This window comes from Bactrocera dorsalis, chromosome 3 (genome assembly GCF_023373825.1).
Source record: "Bactrocera dorsalis isolate Fly_Bdor chromosome 3, ASM2337382v1, whole genome shotgun sequence".
Classification (NCBI taxonomy): domain Eukaryota; kingdom Metazoa; phylum Arthropoda; class Insecta; order Diptera; family Tephritidae; genus Bactrocera; species Bactrocera dorsalis.
This window is the reverse complement of record NC_064305.1, coordinates 14,851,230-14,870,071: the sequence shown is the minus strand read 5'-3', so window position 1 is coordinate 14,870,071 and position 18,842 is coordinate 14,851,230. Positions and strand designations below refer to the sequence as shown.

At 34.5% G+C, this 18,842-nt stretch overlaps 1 protein-coding gene across 7 annotated transcripts in view; it reads left to right on the top strand.

Annotated features, from left to right (window-relative positions):
* The first annotated feature begins 203 nt into the window (after positions 1-203).
* Positions 204-18,842, top strand: part of LOC105222686 (homeotic protein female sterile) — a 153,724-nt gene continuing 135,085 nt past the window's right edge. For 2 of the 7 annotated variants that reach the window (XM_049454031.1, XM_049454037.1), the window contains exons 1-3: positions 204-1,124; positions 6,776-8,954; positions 10,015-13,856. In XM_049454031.1, the coding sequence (XP_049309988.1) occupies positions 11,966-13,856 (1,891 nt within the window). In that variant the 5' untranslated portion in view covers positions 204-1,124; positions 6,776-8,954; positions 10,015-11,965. Of the gene's footprint in view, positions 1,596-6,775; positions 8,955-10,014; positions 13,857-18,842 lie in introns of all 7 variants that reach the window. The other 5 variants (XM_049454033.1, XM_049454032.1, XM_049454035.1 and 2 more) reach the window with 5 other exon arrangements.

Sequence of the window (18,842 nt, the reverse complement as noted above, 5' to 3'; positions counted from 1 at the left end):
AAGGTGACATGCACACGAGTCCAAAGGCAAAAAGGAAACTCTACACAAGTATTCTACAAAATTGCAAAACGAACGAAAACATGTGGAGAGACGACGGACGACAGCGTCACAGCGTTGTGAAAGCCGGGCAACCGGGAGGGCGAAAACGATTACTTTCAAAACAAGTGGTTGACGTAGGGTTCTGTGAGCGGCTACGGAGCGCTCAGCGCACAAACGTGAACGAACCGTTCGAGTGTGGCATACGCGAGTTGTAGCGGACGGCGAAACAAATTAAAGTACGCAACGGTGCGACGACAGTGCAAAAGAGAGTTGATGCCAAACAGCAACAACACAACAGTGCAACAACAAGCGTGAGTTTGCCTTACTGACGACACTGGCGAGTACCAAAAGCAGCAGCAGCAGCAGCAACAGTAGCTGCAGAAATTCAGTCCGAGCGCCAAGTAGGGACGCCAAAGTCTGTGGAACACGACGATAAAGAAACACACGAAACATAACATCAGAGTTGGCAACAACAACGCGGCTCACAATAGCCGTAAGTCTGCGAAACGGACAGTAGGCGCTTAAAGCGCGCAACACCGTTGACAAAGCCAACCAGCAATTGCGACGCGCGGCAGCAAGAGCAATTGTTGTGCGGAACGGAACAAAAACGCGACAGCAGCGAATAGCTTTCGGCACAACCAACACTACACACTATACATATACATATATGTGGCACGAGAAAAATAACGACTACAACGACTCCGACGACGAGCACCAAACGAATCCAATGTAGAGGCGCAGCGCAGCGCAAAGAAGGCAAGAAGGCAAAGCGGATGTCGGACGCCGCTAATACACAAACAGCCAGCCAACGGACCAACCTTAGCGCAGGCAACGGCTCAGCCAAACGTTTAGTAGACAAACAGGCGATTCCTGCTAAGAACACATGACAAGTCCTCGCTTGTCGCTGCTAACGTTAAGAAGGACAAAATTTCACTACTCAGCCTTTACACAAAAGTGCAGTGAAATTTTTCCAACTGAAAATTTTAAGTGAAAAAGTAAAGTACAACTTTACGGCAGTTGCACAACAAAAACTGAAACATAACGGCACAACGAAAGTGCAAAGTGCTGTTTTTAAGGTTTTGTGTGTAAGTGTGAAAAATGATAATTTTTATTGAAAAAATTTTTTGTGAATGAATTTGGCAAACTTGGCTGTGACTTTGGCTCACAGTGACGTGACGAAATAAGCACTGTGCATAAGCCATTGAGAGCGAATTGGCAAACAAGAAAAAAAAAAAACAAAAAAAAATTTATTGTAAATCAAATTGAATATTGTGCTAAAATTGTTTTTCAGTTTTGTGCTTACGTTATGCTTTGAAAATTCAAAAAATTTAACGTGAATTTTGAAAAAAAAAATATTTTATTTTTATGCTCGTCATGCAATAACAAATATGCAGCGTTTCGCATAACAGTTACTGCTATTGTGATATATAAAAGTGTTTGTGCAGCGGTGAAGGCAGTCAGTACGCGATTGAAAGTGCAAGCGCAAGGAAACGGCAAACTTAATGCCCGAAACAAAAACAAGCGCAACTCAAAGAGAAAAATGCATAAAGTAAAAGGTTCAAATAGAAATTAAATAGTAAAAAAGAAAAACAAAAATAAATAGTTAAAAAATAAATAGTTGAAAAATAAAGTTAAATAAATGTATGACAAATAAAACGCCAAAAAAAATTTTTAATAAATAATAATTATGTAAAAAATAGTAATAACATACCAACAAAATAAAATAAATAAATACAAAATATTAAATATTGTTTAAAAATAAAAAAAAATATTAAAAAAATATTAAAAAAATAGAAAAAAATAAGCAAAAAAAATTTAAAAAGCAATTTAAGGGTTCAGTCGGGTAATATTTTTTCAGAAAATTTTTTTTTAATAAAAAAAAATATTAAAAAATAAAAAAAAATTAAGCAAAAAAATTTAAAAAGCAATTTAAGGGTTCAGTAGGGTAATATTTTTTGAAAAAAATTTAATTTTTTTTTAATAAATAATAGTTATATAAAAAATAGTAATAACATGCCAACAAAATAAAATAAATAAATAAAAAATATCAATTATTGTTTAAAAATAAAAAAAAAATATTAAAAAATAAAAAAAAATTGAGCAAAAAATATTTTTATTGTAATATTTTTCAAAAATTTGTTTCTTTTTTTGCATTTTCTGTGCTCTTATACCCTTAGCATTAATGTAGAAACCCACCTTACTATTGGAAGGTTTCGAAAAAGGCCAAAAAATAATAATACCGCTCGACGTTTGGAGCGCTCGGTGTGCACACCGCAAACTTTAAACGCGTTTTTCGCAAAGCACACTTTTTTTCAACTGACGGACATGATTCCGGACGAACTACTCAACCGATTTGCTTAATTTTTTTTAAATGTTTACAAAACCGTTCTTAGTAGATTCATAATTTTTTACAATTTATTCACAATATTATGACAAAATTTATGTAAAAAAAATATGGTGAAAAATTAAAAAAAAAAATGTTAATTACTTTTTTATTTATAAACATTTTTTCAGGACTCTAGTACGCACTTTTTAAGACTAAATTGGATTTTTGTGTTTCAGCTGATGCAAACATGAGCAATCGTGTCCGCCAGTGAAAAAACGCAACTCATTCACCCAGCCATTTCTCAGACAAATGTCATCAAAAAATTCCAAAAAAATTTGTTTATAAACTCCACGATATACCTCATGATATGTGAAAAAAGTTCTGTTGTAGAATAAAAATTTCTATGAAAAAAAATGTCAAAAAAACAAGCCATATTACACTACTGACCCCTTATTAAAAATTATAATAATTTAAAAAAATGATAATAAATAAAATAATGATTATAAAAAATAAAAAAAACACTAAAAAGAAAAATATATAAAAACTATAATAATTAAAAAAATTATAATAAATAAAAAACACAAAAAAAAAATTTTTTGGCTTATAATAAAAATAAAATGACTCCAAGTTTTTGCAAAAGCGCGCTGCCAAGTGTGTTGTGCTTGGAAAACTTGCTAAGTATAAGACTGAGCAAAGAATTTCTAGCGTTGAAATGTGTTTCAAATAAATCAAATATATAAACAACTCCTGGATTAGTGGCTTTAAACACTAAGAAGTGCCTTAATAATTTTGCACATATTTTTAAATATTTGAAATAAAAATCGAAATTCGTCACAAAGCAGTTCTCAGCAAAAGCAAAATTCAGCGTTATAAGCAATCATTTTGTTTATAGTAATAATAAAACTGAAACTGAAAAATTTGCGACTGATGTGCTGAGCGACCTGTGGCGTATTATAGGTGTCCTCTTTCAGATTTAGGTTAATTTTCCATCAAGTACAACTAAATGGTGATGGTTTGAGTGCTGCATCCCTTGAATATAACAGCATGCTACGAGTTTGGAAATGTTTGCTAACATTTTCGGTTTTAATAGCTGAAAATTAGTAAGAAACAGTCTTTAGCAACACAGTCGCAAAATTCGCTAAATGACTCCAAACTGATGTAGTTAGCGCTGGAAAACTTTAAAATTTGCGGTACTCAGGATTTTGTACATATTTTCAAAAAAGGCGACGCTAGTTTTTCAAGACGAATCTTCTTCTTCTTTATTGGCGTAGACAGCGCTTACGTTTTTATGAAACAACAAAAAGTATTTTTTTTTAACGAAAAGTCATCCTTCAACTTCCAATCGATATGATTTGGCACCTGATTTTCTTGCTTTGAAGGTATTCGGTTGAGTGACAATCAAAGATTCTGCGATCTCTTCTTGTATTTGACAACAATCTTGTCTTGAACAATAACCCTTGCCAAGTTTTGAGAAGACACTTAGCTCGTAAAATGAAAAAAATGTTCATACAAGTACTTCATTTCGATGGTTCAGTTTGGTTAGCAGCTATATGCTATAGTGCTCCGATAACGGGGCGAAAAATGAGCAGCACCTTCATGAGAAAAGAAAATGTACAAAATTTCAGTTCGTTATCTCCAAAACGGCGGAACTAGTTCGTATGTTTGATATAGACGGACTGACAGGTAGTCACACAAACTTACATAGCTAAATCGACTCAGCTCCTTACGCTGTTCATACTTTAATTAGTCTCTTTCTTTTCCTTTTGCAAGCTATAAATATCGTAACAAACTTAATATACCTTATTCAGGATATAATGCGGAGAAGCATAATCAAGTCCACTGCTTAAATTATTTGGATTGCAGACATCTGTTGATTTGATTGTTTGTGCCCACAGACGTCTTCGATTCACTAATTTTTGGCTCGACTTTAATGGAAATTTTTCTCATAGATAACAGCTAACAATCTACTACTTTTTCAAATAGATAACAAATAACAATCTACTACTTTTTAAGCATTTGCTTAAGCCAGCCGCTTACTTTTATACCAGTTGCTTGTTCTGTTCGTCATGCTACAGGCGTAGAGGCTAGAATATTACTTAGATATTATGAGAGGGAAAGTTTATATTCAATATTTTTATAAAAGTTCGACCAAGGCAATACAACTTAATAGCTCGTATTAGCACAATAGCCCTACAGTCGTGCTGCAATCCTCGTATATCTATCTTACCTTATGTAAAAACTAAGTTTTGCATAGTTTTATTTTTTCAAAACTAAACTAATACTAAGTTGTTTAATATATAATATGAAATTAAGCCATAATCAACTAGAATTTCCAAATAGCAAAACAAAAAAAATTAATTTTGTTCCAGCAGTGAACTCTATAGATATAGTCTATTGCTTTTATACCAGTTGTTTGTTCTATTCGCTCACTTAGAATCCTCAAATAACTAAAAACTTTAAGTTAGATATAGTAAATTGTGTCCAAGTGTGTCCATTTCGCGGTGCTCACGAATGAACTTAGTCCAAAGTAACTTAAACAAATCTAACTTAATCTAAACTTGCAACAAAAAATTATAGTATATATTTTGAAGTTTGAGATATGACTCATGGTCTAACCCCATGACCAATATCAGAACTAATATTTTATAATATTTAAATATATTTGCTATAAATGAACCTGCTAACAGTCGGAAAAGCTTAGGTCTTTTTTGGATTTGAGTAGTGCGTTCTCTAAACATTTGATTTCAGTTTTATTTCTGCTTGCTTAGTCAATGCACTGAGATCAAATTTGACTAGGACTCCTTGAGTTAAACTGAATCGATAAATATTGTTTTCTAGCTTAGAAAAATGTTTCTTATGTTTGTGTGTAATGATTGCCATAATTTAATTATTTTTACTTTTTTTGGTTTAGTGCAAAGGGCTTTCATTTGCTTTGCTGTGAACTGCTAAGGTATATTTTGTAAAAAAAATTAAACATAAAAATATCAAAAAAATAATAATGTAATATAAAAATATAAATTAAAAATTTTGAAAATAATAAAATAAATAAAATTATAAAATTAAAAACAAAAATGCAATTTTTTTTTTTTAATTTTTTTAATTTTGAAAAGTTAAAACAAAAAAAATTAATAAATTTAAAATATTAAAAAACTAAAAAAAATCAATATTAAATATAAAAATATTTGAAATTGAAAAAAATAAAAAAATCAATATTAAATATAAAATATTAGAAATTAAAAAAATGAATAATTAAGAAATTCAAATAAAAAAAAACTAAAAGACAGTTAACGATTAAGAATGTTAAAAAATATTGAAAAATTAAGATGAATGTAAAAAAATGTATAAATATTAAAAAAAATTATAATTAAAAAAATTAAAAAAAATTAATATAGTTTAAAAAAATTTAAAATATTACAAATTAAAAAATTAAAAAAATAATTACTAAAAAAGTTTATAAATATTAAAAAATATAATTTAAAAAAGAAATAAAAAAAATTTTAATTAAAAAAATTTATATAATTTAAAAAATTTAAAAATATTATACGATAATAAAATTAAAAAAATAATTACTAAAAAAGTTTATAAATATTTAAAAATATATTTAAAAAAAAATTAAAAAAATTTTAATTGAGCAAAATAAAATTAAAAAATATAGAAAAATTAAATAAAAACAATTAAAATAAAAATAAATAAATAAAAATAAATAATTTATAAATAAAAGCAAAAGTAAATATTAAAAAAATTTAAAAAATTAATATAATTAAACAAATTTTAAAATATTATACAATTAAAGAAGTAATTATTAAAAAAAGTTTATAAATATTAAAAAATATAATTTAAAAAAGAAATTTAAAAAAATTTTAATTAAAAAAATTAATATAATTTAAAAATATTATACGATAATAAAATAGAAAAATTAAAAAAAATTAAAATAAGTAACTAAATAGAAGTTAAAAGTAGAACTAAGTATTAAAAAAATTATAATTAAAAATAAATTAATATAATTTAAAAAATTTAAAAATATTATAAAATTAAAAAAATCATTATTAAAAAAAGTTTATAAATATTAAAAAAAATATAATTTGAAAAAGGAATTAAAAAATTTTAATTGAGAAAAATAAAATGTAATATATAATATAGGAAAGTTAAAGCAACAAATTAAAATATTAAAAAAAAAAAATTAAAATAATTAAAAAAGTAAAAGTTTAAAACCCTAAAAAACAATATATAAATATTAAGAAGAAGTCTTAAAAACCAACATCGTTGCGCTAACGTGGATACCACGCGAAAATATCAATATACCGTTAATAGCCGAAACTTAAAACTCCGTAATACGATAATTCACCCAACCACTTGCTTTAAGTTTTCAAAAGAAAATATGTTTTTTTTCTAAATAATCTGTTATTCCAGATAACTGTAAGTCCTTCCCAAAGTGCGACAGACACAGAGATAATAAAGAACAGTGATAAGTGTTATAAATAAATGAAGAACTGAAAGTAACGGAACTCCGAACAAAGTTCAGCACAACTCTGAAAACAAACGCAGTAGTGACAGGCGCAGAAAAATTTTCCACCAAGCGAAAACTTGCAATACTGCGTTGTCATCATAAGCAGGAAGTGCTAGAGCTCGCAGTTCGGTTTTCAGCTGATAAGTGCGCAACAAAAACAAAGTGCAAAGAACCAAAAATAGAAGATTTCGAAATAAAGTGCAAAGAAAAGGAAAATTTGCAACAAAACAAGAAAGCTAAGTGAAAAAGTGAGTTCGACACTTAACAACAACAACAACCGAACTAAGGATAATAGTGAGCGCAGGTAGGAGTAGGCAGTCTACAAGCGCGTCAAGTCTCAAGCAGCGCACAAGCAACTTGACAAGTGGACAGACAGACAGACAGACAGCAAGGCGAAGTACAGACGGACACATATACAGACAGTGAGCGTGATTGTGCGGACGAAGAAAGGAGGCAAATTACCACTGCAAACTCAACTACAGTGCACAGAGAAAGCAAGGCGACGCCATACTAGAGGCTAACAGCGCAAAGTTACGCACACACACACAGCTATAAAGAGCCACAGAAGCAAAGAAAGGACGAAAGCCAAGGCAAGTAAGGCAGAAGTGCAGAAAGTAAAGCAGAAGTGTAGAAAGTAAGGCAAAAGTGAGGCAAGTGCGGCAAGCGCGGCAAGTAAAAGAAGCGCTGCAGCAAGACAGCCCGGTTAAGGGGTGTAGAGAAATTGTCTGTAAGCAGCACAAGCGACAGGTGAAAGAAGATCCTAACTAGCAACACAGCCACACTTACACACACACGCACGCACATACAAAGAACGCGTGCGCATACACCACTACACAGGCTGCCCAGGAACCGAAGACACGCAACAGAATAAAAGAAAACGTGAAAAGCATATAAAATATATATGCGAGAATAAAGCTAAAAATAGCCTACCAGCCAGCCAGGCAGTCGACCCAAAAGCGCTGTAAGCCAGCGCACACGCACACACACACACACACTTGCGCGCACAGCGAGCGAACAGTGGGCGCGGCGACGGTGTGCCACAGTGTCGCAGTGGTTTGGCAATTTTATTGGCAACAAAAAAAACCAAGTCGCAACTAAATTGGCGGAAAGGCAATATAAGCCGCGAGCCTTTACTGCGTAGCTCCGGTGGAATATTAAAAGGAAAGCCAAGCAAAGAAAGCAAATAAAAGGAACGAAAAGAAAAGCAAAACTAGTGAGTGTGTTAGTGTGCTAAAAAAGCAAGAAAAAAAGACAAAAATAAAAGTGAAGTGTGACTAAAAGTAGTTGAGCCTTAGACGTGCAGACATTCACGGTATTCAAAAAAAAGTCTAGACAACAACAACGCGTCGGCCTAGTGAAAACGCACGAAGCTGCGTTCGAAAATCAGAAAATTCGAAAATAGCCAGCAATCGCGCTCTGAAAACTAATAAATTCGAATCCAAAGCCGCGCAGCACTATCGCCGTGTGTGCCACAAGCCAGTTGAACCACATAAACGACGGCGCTGAGGTCAAAAGTCTGCGAGTTAGCTAAGCGTGGTGACATAGAGCCAACAGCGCAAAGGATCAGCAGCGCAAAGCTTCGCATAGCCGCAACACAATCACACAAAAGCAACAGTTTGCGTGCGGCAATTCGATTTTCGCCACAACAACAATACACTTAAGCGTGGTGAAAGTAAGTAAGCGGATTAAAAATAAATCTGTTCTCGTCGTGTGTGAGCAGTGCGTGTCGTGCCACGCTAATATATAGCATCTACACGCACACGAAGTCTAAAACAATAGCACGAAGACAACAAAAATAAAGCGACTGGCATAAAACACGAAAAGGCAATTAGTTGGAAGCTAAAGTTAGACGAGACGTAGATTGAAGTGTGTGTGTAGCTAAAGGCGAAAATAAACATTTAGGCACGACTTGAAACGATAACTACAAAAACAAAAAAGCAAGTGAGCAGCCTAAACTTGTAAGACGCCGTGTGCTAGCGTAGCGATCGGTCATAAGCAGCAAAGAGTAAAGTGCGAAAGCAAAGCACATAAGCGCTGATAAGGCTGAATAGTTCCTCAAAGCAACAGCGAAAGATTATAACGGTACTAAAAGTGTAAAGATTAATTAAAAAGTGAAGAAAACATAAAAAAATAAAACTGAAAAAAAATGTGAAAAAAAAATTAAAAAATATTTTTCGAAAAATTTTGCGAAAAAAATAAATGTGGAAAATGTAATTGAAAAATATTCCAAAAAATGTGTAATATGTGAAATAATTTTTCGAAAAAAAAATGTTTGGAAAATAAAATTGAAAAATATTGCAGATAATTTTAAAATACATATGTACATATATATATGTGAAAAAATTTTCTGAAAAATTTTTTTCGAAAAAATTCGAAAAAATTAAAAAAAAAAATTTCGAAAAAAAATTTTTGAAAAGAAAAAAGTAAAAACTTTTTCGAAAAAATTCGAAAAATCTCGAAAAAAAATTTTTAAAAGTAAAATTGTAAAATTTTCCAGAAAAATTTAAAATATACATATGTAACGCAAATGTCGAAAATATAATTGAAAAATATTCCAAAAAAATTTGCGATATACATACATACATATGTATTTAAAAAATTTTTGCGAAAAAAAGCCTAGGAAACATATGTAAAAAATCTTCCAGAAAAATTTAAAATATATGTTAAAAAATTTTTCAAAAAAAATAAAAATAAAACCGAAAACTAAATTGAAAAATATTTCAGGAAATTTCCTGCCAAAAAAAACTTGGAAAATATTATTGAAAAATAAGCCAAAAAATGTTTGGAAAACAAGAAAAGTGGAAAATATAATTGAAAAATATTTCAGAAAAATTTAATAAAATTTTCGAAAATTTTTTCCAAAAATAAAAATTGTGAATAAAATAAAAATTGAAAAATATTCCAAAAAAATTAAAGTATATGTAAAATAATTTTTCGAAAAATTGTTTCGAAAATTTGTTTTCGAAAATTTCATTCAAAATTTTTTTTCGAACATTTTTTCAAAATTTAGTTTTCGAAAAATGTTGCAAAAAAATTAAAATGTATGTAAAATAATTTTTCGAAATATTTTTTTCAATTTTTTTTTTTCGAAAAATTTTTGCAAAAAAATAAGGGTGAAAAATAACGTTGAAAAATATTTCAGATAAACTTATGCAAAGAAAATAAACTTGGAAACAATATTGAAAAAATATGCCAGACAAATTTGCGGAAAAAGATTTATGTGAAAACTATAACTGAAAAAACTAAGTGAAGCGTCTTTACAGGCAATTTGCTGTACAAAGTTCCTCAAAAACTCGTAAGCTGTTGGCGTGAGTGTTATTACAACTACACCGCACCAAAGCGCCAAGACGCGAAAAACAACAATATACATACATATATACACGACCCCAACAACATAAGCTGCATAGTCGCAGATACTCGCAACAGAGACAAACTGGAGTTGCTAACGGTAAACGCGAACCGGCCAACAAGTCGATTATCGATTTTGTCTCCACTGACACATAACAAGATTGCTGCGTGCTAGAAAAAGCTAAAAAAAGACGAAGTAGCAAGTGAACATAAAAACTAATAATAAAAGAACATAAAATAGACTAAAAAAAAAGAAAAAAAAAAACGACGACACAAGCAACACGAAAGCGCTACGAGCAAATACTGGCAGACAGACAGCGCAACAGACAGACGGAAGACACTAACTGAAGTCTAGTTGCGCGAGCCAAGTGAGCAGGCGTATGCTATAGCGCCAAAAAAAGTAAAAAATAAAAATAAAAAACAACAACACAAACAACCAATACGGGGTGTTGGTAATGAAACCGGCCGCGTACTAAGGGCGAGCGAACGGACGTCTACGAGAAACAAGCAAATTGCAGTGACGACTCCACAACCCCAAAAGACAAACGTAGAAACAAACAACACAAATATTAACGTAATCGTTGGGGGATTACAGTAACAACGAGTGTATGCGCGACTGGCGAGCCAAGCGCAAACGAACAGACAATTGAAGTCGGCGAAATTGCCATTTCAACGGCGTGTTATACAACGTTGGCAGTTGAGCCAACGCTGAAAGGCGAAACCGACAAATAATAGCCAGCGATGAAAATAAAGCGCACAGCGCAAAAGTAGCGAAAACTATAAAAAAAAAAAATAAAATTAAAATAAAACCAAGTGGCAACTGTGGCAACAGAAATCAGGCAACGAACGGAAACAGTTGAACATAAAAGCCATTGCCACAAGAAACACACCAAAATCACAGTGAAATCAACGGCGCAACGAGACGTGTAACGTGTAAGAGGAAATCGAGGCGCAGGAAACACACACACACACACAGGCACACAACAGTAGCGGAAACGTACTTTTGGCAAAAGATCAAAAACACATCCTGTACGAAAGCAGGGACTAGGCGGGCACTACACACACGGCAAGTGGGAAAGCCAGCAAGCGCACAAAACGGCAGGCAACATAAGGCAGCAATCAACAATTTCGGCAAACAACGGAAAAAGTTGGTGAATAGGCGCCGACAGTGCCAAGACGCCATAAACGCCACGATAAGGGAGCTTGCTTGACTTTGCTAGAAACTAACGAGTTTCATTGGCGGCGCAAAGCCTAACTTGGGCACTGTTGACAAACACAAAGTAACAAAAAAAAAACAAAACAAAAAAAAACACAAATCAAGAGTGAAATTAACGAGTGCAACGGTGGCAAGGAAAAGCACTTGCCTATAAACCATAAAAAACCGAAAGACTGTTAGAGAATGAAGACTTTTGTGTGCAAGCGTATGGCCGCTTAGACTTCAACGTACGCGCCCTAATACCATAATACCCAAAAACACGAAGCCAAAAAACAGTCTTACGCGTTAGTTAGACTAGCTAGAGATTCCCACACAACAAGCAAAGCGGCTAAAATCCCTCCCAAAACCCACAAAAACAAAACGAAAGAAAAGCGAGCAAACTTTTGTCAGACCGAATACAATTCGTCGACAACTACAAACACCTAAGTCATCTATATATATATATATAATCCCCAGTCAAGTAGTTACGCGAAAAACCCCAAAAATAGCACGTCTACTTGAGCGTTTGCGTCGCATCAACAAAAAGAAAATGTTCTACTCGCTCGTGCAGACCATCGTTTGTGTGCTGCTCATTCAGGCCGGCATTTATGCGCTGCACTTGAATGGACCAAGCGCTAACAGCAATGGCGCGAGCTTGGGTAGCGGCGGCGGCGGTGGCGCTGGCCTCGGTGTCAATGCGCCCACGAGTCACGGCGGTAGCGGCGCCGCGCAGCTCAATGCCGCCGTCAATACAAATCAAATGCTCAATATACTCTCCGCCAATCAGCATGCGCAACATCTGCATGCCGGCGGCAGCGGTAGTGGCAGTGGTGGCGGCGGCGGTGGAGGCGTCGGTATTGGGCTCTCGCGTACGCTAAGCAATGCCGCTGTCAATCCGTTGGGTAATGCCGGTCGCTTGACACAGGAGTTGGCCGATAGAGCACAGCTCGAACGCGAACGTCTCATGTTACTCGGACTGGCAAAGCAGACAGCGCTGGCAAATGGCGGTACCGGTCATCATGGACGTCCCATTATTACTGGACGCATACAAATGAGTCCCGTCGATGATGTGGAGAGCGACTATTCGTCACTGTTGTTGCCACAGACACGCGGTCCGCTGTACGGCAGTGTTGTTAAAGAGCCGGCGGCTGTGGAGGATGATGAGTATGTCGATGAGGAGCAGCGCGAATACGATAGAGCACGTTTGGCTAGTGGCGCACACAGGAAGTATGAGTATGGTCGTATAGTCGAGCCAGCTGAACGTGAAGAGTATGCGGAGCCACAGCCCATCGATGAGTTGGATGAGCTAATTGAAGCTGAACCGGAGATGGACGATGTGCTCTCCGATTTAGAGAGCTATCAGTATTTGGATGAGCTGCTGCCGCCAGAACATCGCAGTTTGTGGGGTGATGACGGTTTGGGTTATGGCATTGCCGGCGGCAATAGTCGTCCGCATCATCTGAATGACGGTTTTCCATTGCTGTTGAATCCATATCGCACGCTTGAAGAGCTGGAGAATAGTCCGTCGCACACCTTGCAAGAAATATTCGAAAAGGAGTCGCATGACAAAGCCGAGACAAAAGCCCACCGCCAACATGCGTCACACCCGACACACGAGCAGCAGAAGCAGCAACAGCAACAGTACGAACAACAACAACAACAAACACGTCATCAACAGCCAACGCAGCCACAGCAGCAATATACATTCAGCGGCGGCTACGGCGTTGACTACAACAACAACATGCAGCAGAAGTGGCAGCGTAAGCGTTCGCAGCAACAACAGCAGCAACGTCAATTACAGCAATGGCAACGCAATATATTCGGCCAGCAACTGAAACAACAACAATTACATCATTTCGGCACTCAGCCACAGCGTCACAGCAAACTGTCGCTGGCCAACTCAGAAGCCACCGCCACTAAACATATACCGTTAAATGGCAGTACCAATGACCTCAACAACAACAACAACAACAGCAATAACAAATTGTCAAGCGCTTTGAACGCATTGGCAACGCAACAACAAAGTTCCTCCGCACCCATAATAACCAGCGGCGTTGCGGCTATAAAGAGTGATCAGCTGCAGCAACAACAACGACAACAACAACAGCAACAAGTAGATGAGCCAACACAACAGCAGGTTGGCAAGATTAGCACTGCTGATGCTGAAAGTCCAGCAACGGGCTTATCAAAGGCTGCTGCCAAATTGAAGGCACAGCAGCAGCAGCAACAACAACACAAAAAACAGCAGACGCCGTCACAAAAGCAAGATTCTTTCTTGCATCCCAACCATAAGCGCTCCGGCAGCGTTGGTGGCGCCAGTGCCGCCAATGGCATGTCGGCAGCGGCTGCTGCGGCGGCGACCAACGGTTACTCCTCCATCGCCAGCCAGCTGATGTTGCGTACGGCGCGAGGGCAGCGGCAGTATGACGTGCCACAAATAGGTGAGTGTCACAGACTTTGCAATTAAATAAATATTTCTTTATAAAAATATAATAATTATATAATAGTACTAGTTTATGAGCTGTAGTTGCAAGCATAGCCAGTTGGCCTTAAAATCTTTGCAACAATTTTAGGTTATGTGTCGTATACTTAAACAATTTGTTTATAGCAGTTTTAGTTAATGAGACTGATTCCATAAAAACCGTATATTTGAAAATTATCCTACAACTCTACCATCCCCTTCAAAGTAGTCCCCTTGGGCAGCTATACAGCGATTCCAGCGTGTTTTCCATGTTTCGTAACATTTCTGTAATGTTTCGACTGGTATGCCCGTGAGTACCCTCGTCACGGCCGTCTAGATGTCCGTAATCGACTCAAAATGGGTTCCTTTGATCACCGGTTTTGTTTAAGGAAACAAAAAAGTCACAGGGTGACATATCGGGCGAATAAGGCGGCTGTTGCAACACGGCGGAAATAAAATCAGTCTCATTACTTAATTGTCAAACCTCGTATTTTGGGTTCACAACTCAAAATCGTATTAAGAATTGTGATCAAAACCTTTCAACTTTTCCAGTTTATGTAATCCGAAGGATCGAAATTCTTCTTATTTACTGACGTAGACACCGCTTACGCGGTTATAACCGAGTTAACAACAGCGCGCAAGTCGCTTCTTCTTTTCGCAACGTGGCACTAATTGGAGATTCCAAGCGCAGCTAGGTTCTTCTCCACCTGGATATCAAATTCAGTCATAGTGGCATAAAAGCAGCTCCTTTCGTGATGCTGCTTTAAAGTCCGCCATTCAGCAGTCAGGAGAAGTGTTCCCTCCATTATTTCAGTATGCCCTCTACATTAGTCACTAGATCTACTCTGGGGGTTCTACAAGAACACTGTTAGTCGCCGTATCTTTTTTGGATTTTCGAGCATTTCCTTCGTCGACCGGCTTGTCAATGTCTTCCTATTCACGCATTTCGGTCTCGCTTCCCGCTTCAACTCTCGGTATCTATCCCATTCTGCACGTATTGTAGTCGAACGCAACATTGCGAGTTAGGCAGTCTTTCTTTGAGGTGGCGTTCCACATTTCTCGCTTTTGGACTGACGTGTCATAATACGCGTTCAAGTCCCGCCTTATTAACCGGGCAACGTTTTCTATAGTATTCTTCACATTCTTCCAGATTTCCTCGTTTTGAAGCACGCATTTGATAAAAGCGTTGTCCTCTATTACCTCTTTATATATAAGTATGGTATATAATGCCTCTTCGTCTATCACTGCCTGGATAGCATCGCAATGTTTTCTGTTCGACTTTTGATATTGGACTCTTTGGTTCCCTAGTCGCCCACTGCCAGCTTTGTGATAAACTTTTTCTAGGGCTTTACATCGGTTATTTTTCCTCAATGAGTCTGCCCATAACTATGTATTGGATCTCTCCGTCGAACTCTTTCTACATACTAGGTAAGCGTAGAGTCTAGTCTTACACATAGGTAATTGATAACCTTTTGTGTTCTTAGAGTTTGAGTTGCGGTCAGAATATTTTTCTTTGTCGTAGCTTAAGTTCCAGAGTTCTGAGCCTGTGCAGTAGCTCACGTGACCTTTAAGTGCCGTGGTCCTACAGAGGTACAGGAAGACTTTGTCTTTAAAGTGGCATTTTCAGCTGGAAGTTCCAAAGGACTGGACGTCGAATGCTCTCAGAGCGGGCGAGTTTTCATTCATTCGGACAACAAGGCCTAGCCATCGTAGTCTCTTTCTCTTAAGCCGCAACGGTATTGTCGTTGCCAATACTCGCATTAGACTATAAATTTCTCGCAGAACCTTTCGCTCTAAAAATCGAAACGTCGACTCATTGTTGTCATTCATCGTCCATGTCTCTGCACCATATAACAGAACGGGGATGATGAGTAACTTGCAAAATTTGGACTTTGTTCGTCGAGAGAGGACTTTACTTCTCAATGGCTTACTCAGTCTGAAGTAACAGCTGTTGACAAGGGTTATTCTGCGTTGGATTTCGAGTCCGACATCGTTGTTGTTGTTAACAGTGTTTCCAAGATAGGCGAAATTATCTACGTCTTCTAAGTTATGACTGTCAACAACGTCGTGGGAGCCAAGTCGCGAGTGTGACGACTGTTTGTTTGATGACATGAAATACTTCGCCTTGTCCTCGTTCACTACCAGACCTATTTGCTCCACTGCCTTCCCAGCCAGGAGAAAGCCGAACTAATGGCGCGGTTGTTGAGGGCAAAGATATCAATATCATCAGCATATGCTCGAATTATTTAAGATTTCAAGAGTTTAAAATAATCGGTTGCACCCGAACTAAGTCCTTCCTTACTTCTTTAATATAAATTTCAAATATTAGTTCAAATTTAATTTTTCCATTTCGTAACTCAGCTTGATCACAGGCGGAAATTTGAGCGCTAATTCTCCAACAACACTAAAAACACTTAAACTAACATAATCCTTATAACGGCATATCATTGCGTCGCCTTGCATCTACCTCTCACTGTCGCTCCCGCGGCGACAACGTGCTTATCCCACTGCACGGCGGCGCGCTGACTCCTTTTCGCCAGCAAACACTTGACTTCAACGAGCGCACAATTAGTATGTGCGCCGCAGGATATGCATATGAGTATGAGCGCGTGTGTGTGCGTGCACACTTGTTAAGTACTAGCTACTAATCTAATGCCACAGCAGGCGATTAGCATTTTACTTGCAGTCACACACTTCGATTGAGTTGCCACTGGCGTTGCTGAGCGCGACATCGTCGTAGTCTAAGGATTTCACAATGAGAGCGACCGACTTCTTGTGAAAGTATGTCATACGCTAAAGTGTCAACCTTATCTATGTATGTAAGTGTGCGTGCGTGCGCTGACTTGCATGCTTAGCTGTTAATCCATTCATGCTTTATGCAACACTTACATACTTATACACATGCATATACATATGTACATATGTATAGTTTATATATATATTAGCTACTTGCTGTCGTTGCACGCCGCCGTGGTGTTCCTTGTGATTCCGGGAATGTCACGGTGGGCGGCCATACGGAAGCGCGCCTTTGAAGTGAAGCTGTGAGCCACTTCAGATTGTTTGTTTAATTTTTCTGGTTATTTTTTGTTTTTGCTTTTTTTCTTACATAATTTATTTTAGTGAGACTGCAGCGCTAGTGGCTGGCAAGGATGTTGCTCTATATATGTGTATGTGCGTATATATGCATATAGTTGCGTGTGCCGTAGTTTGTAGTGTGTGTCTGCGCTATTGGCATAATGAGCGCTGCCACTAATTGCATCATCTTTGTTAACATTGGCGACAATTAGTCTGCGATGTCGGTGCGTCGTGGTAAGATGTGAGACTTAGGTGTGTGTGTTTTATCGGTCGGTCGGCGATTTTTGCGAAATTTCGTGATTTTTTGTTTTTGTTGTACAAAAAACACCAAATATATAAAAAATTATTAAATAAAAATAAGTCAAATTGCGTGAGGGAATTTGGAATTAATAAAAAAAATGTTTGAAAAATGTTAAAAAATATTACTATTAAAAAATGTTTGGTGAAAGAAAGCTGAAATAACTTATATTAATTTGTTAAAATTATGTTTATATAAAAAATTATTAAAATGAATGAATTTTTGAAAATTAGAAAAAATATTTTATATATAAATCAGAAATAAAAAACAAATAAATGAGAAAAATAACATCATAAATTTAATTTATTAATACTAATAAAAAAAATCAATTAATTAAATTACAGTTATATGAAAAAAATGATTAGAACTTAAATTTGACATAACTTAATTCAATAATATTACAAAAAAATTAAAAAAAAAATAAAAAAATGATAATCTAATAAAAATTAATTTCATTAAAATTAAAATTAAAAAAAAATTAAATGAAATAAAATTAAATTTTAACAGAAGTTACGATTGTATAATAAAATTATTGAAACTAAAATTTGAAAAAATATGCGAATAAAGATAAGCAATTAATTAAAAAAAAAAATTATAAAAAAATATAATGCATATAAATCAGAAATCAAAAAATTTAAGTGAAACATATATGAAAAAATTTGCTTAATTTATTAAAGTTACTAAAAAAATAAATTAAATTTGACAAAATTTAAATTAATTAAAATATAAATTAAAGAAATTTAATTAAATAAAATTTAAAAAAATTAATAATTTTGAAAAAGTATTCCAAAATATTATTCCAAATTAACTTAAAAAAATTAAGAAATACATGAAATTAATTAACTAGTACTATCGAAACGTACGGTAATAGAAAACATTAAAATTGGATAAAATTAATAAAACATAAAAAAATAAAAAATTTAAGACAATACAATGTGAAACAATAAATAAAGATAATTAATTAAAATCATTAACACGAATAAAAAATAAAAATAAGATAAGAAAATATTAAAATAGAAATAAAACAAATAAAATAAAATCATTAAAACGTATTAAAATAAAAAAATTAAATCTAAAGAAAATTAAGAAATTAAAAAAAATTAAAAAATATCAAATAAATTAAATGAAATCGTTAAAATATATTTTAATAAAAAACTTGAATGCATTAAAAATTAAGAAAATTAACAAAAAATTAAGATATTAAAATCATTAAAACGTCTTAAAATTAAAAGTTAAAGGTAAAGTAAATTTACAAAAGATTAAAAAAAAACTCACAATATCTATAAATAAAACAAATTAATTAAAATCATTGAAACTTATTAAAATTAAAAAATTAAAGCTAAAGAAAGTTAAGAAATTAAAAAAAAATTAAAAAATATCAATTAAATTAATTAAAATCGTCATAACATATTTTCATAGAAAAATTGAATGTATTAAAAATTAAGAAAATTAACAAAAAATTAAAAAAATTAAGACATCGAATAAATAAAATAAATTAATTAAAATCATTAAAACATATCTTAATAAAAAAATTAAAGTTAAAGAAAATTAAGAAATTCAAAAATTGAAGATATTAAAAATTAAGAAAATTAC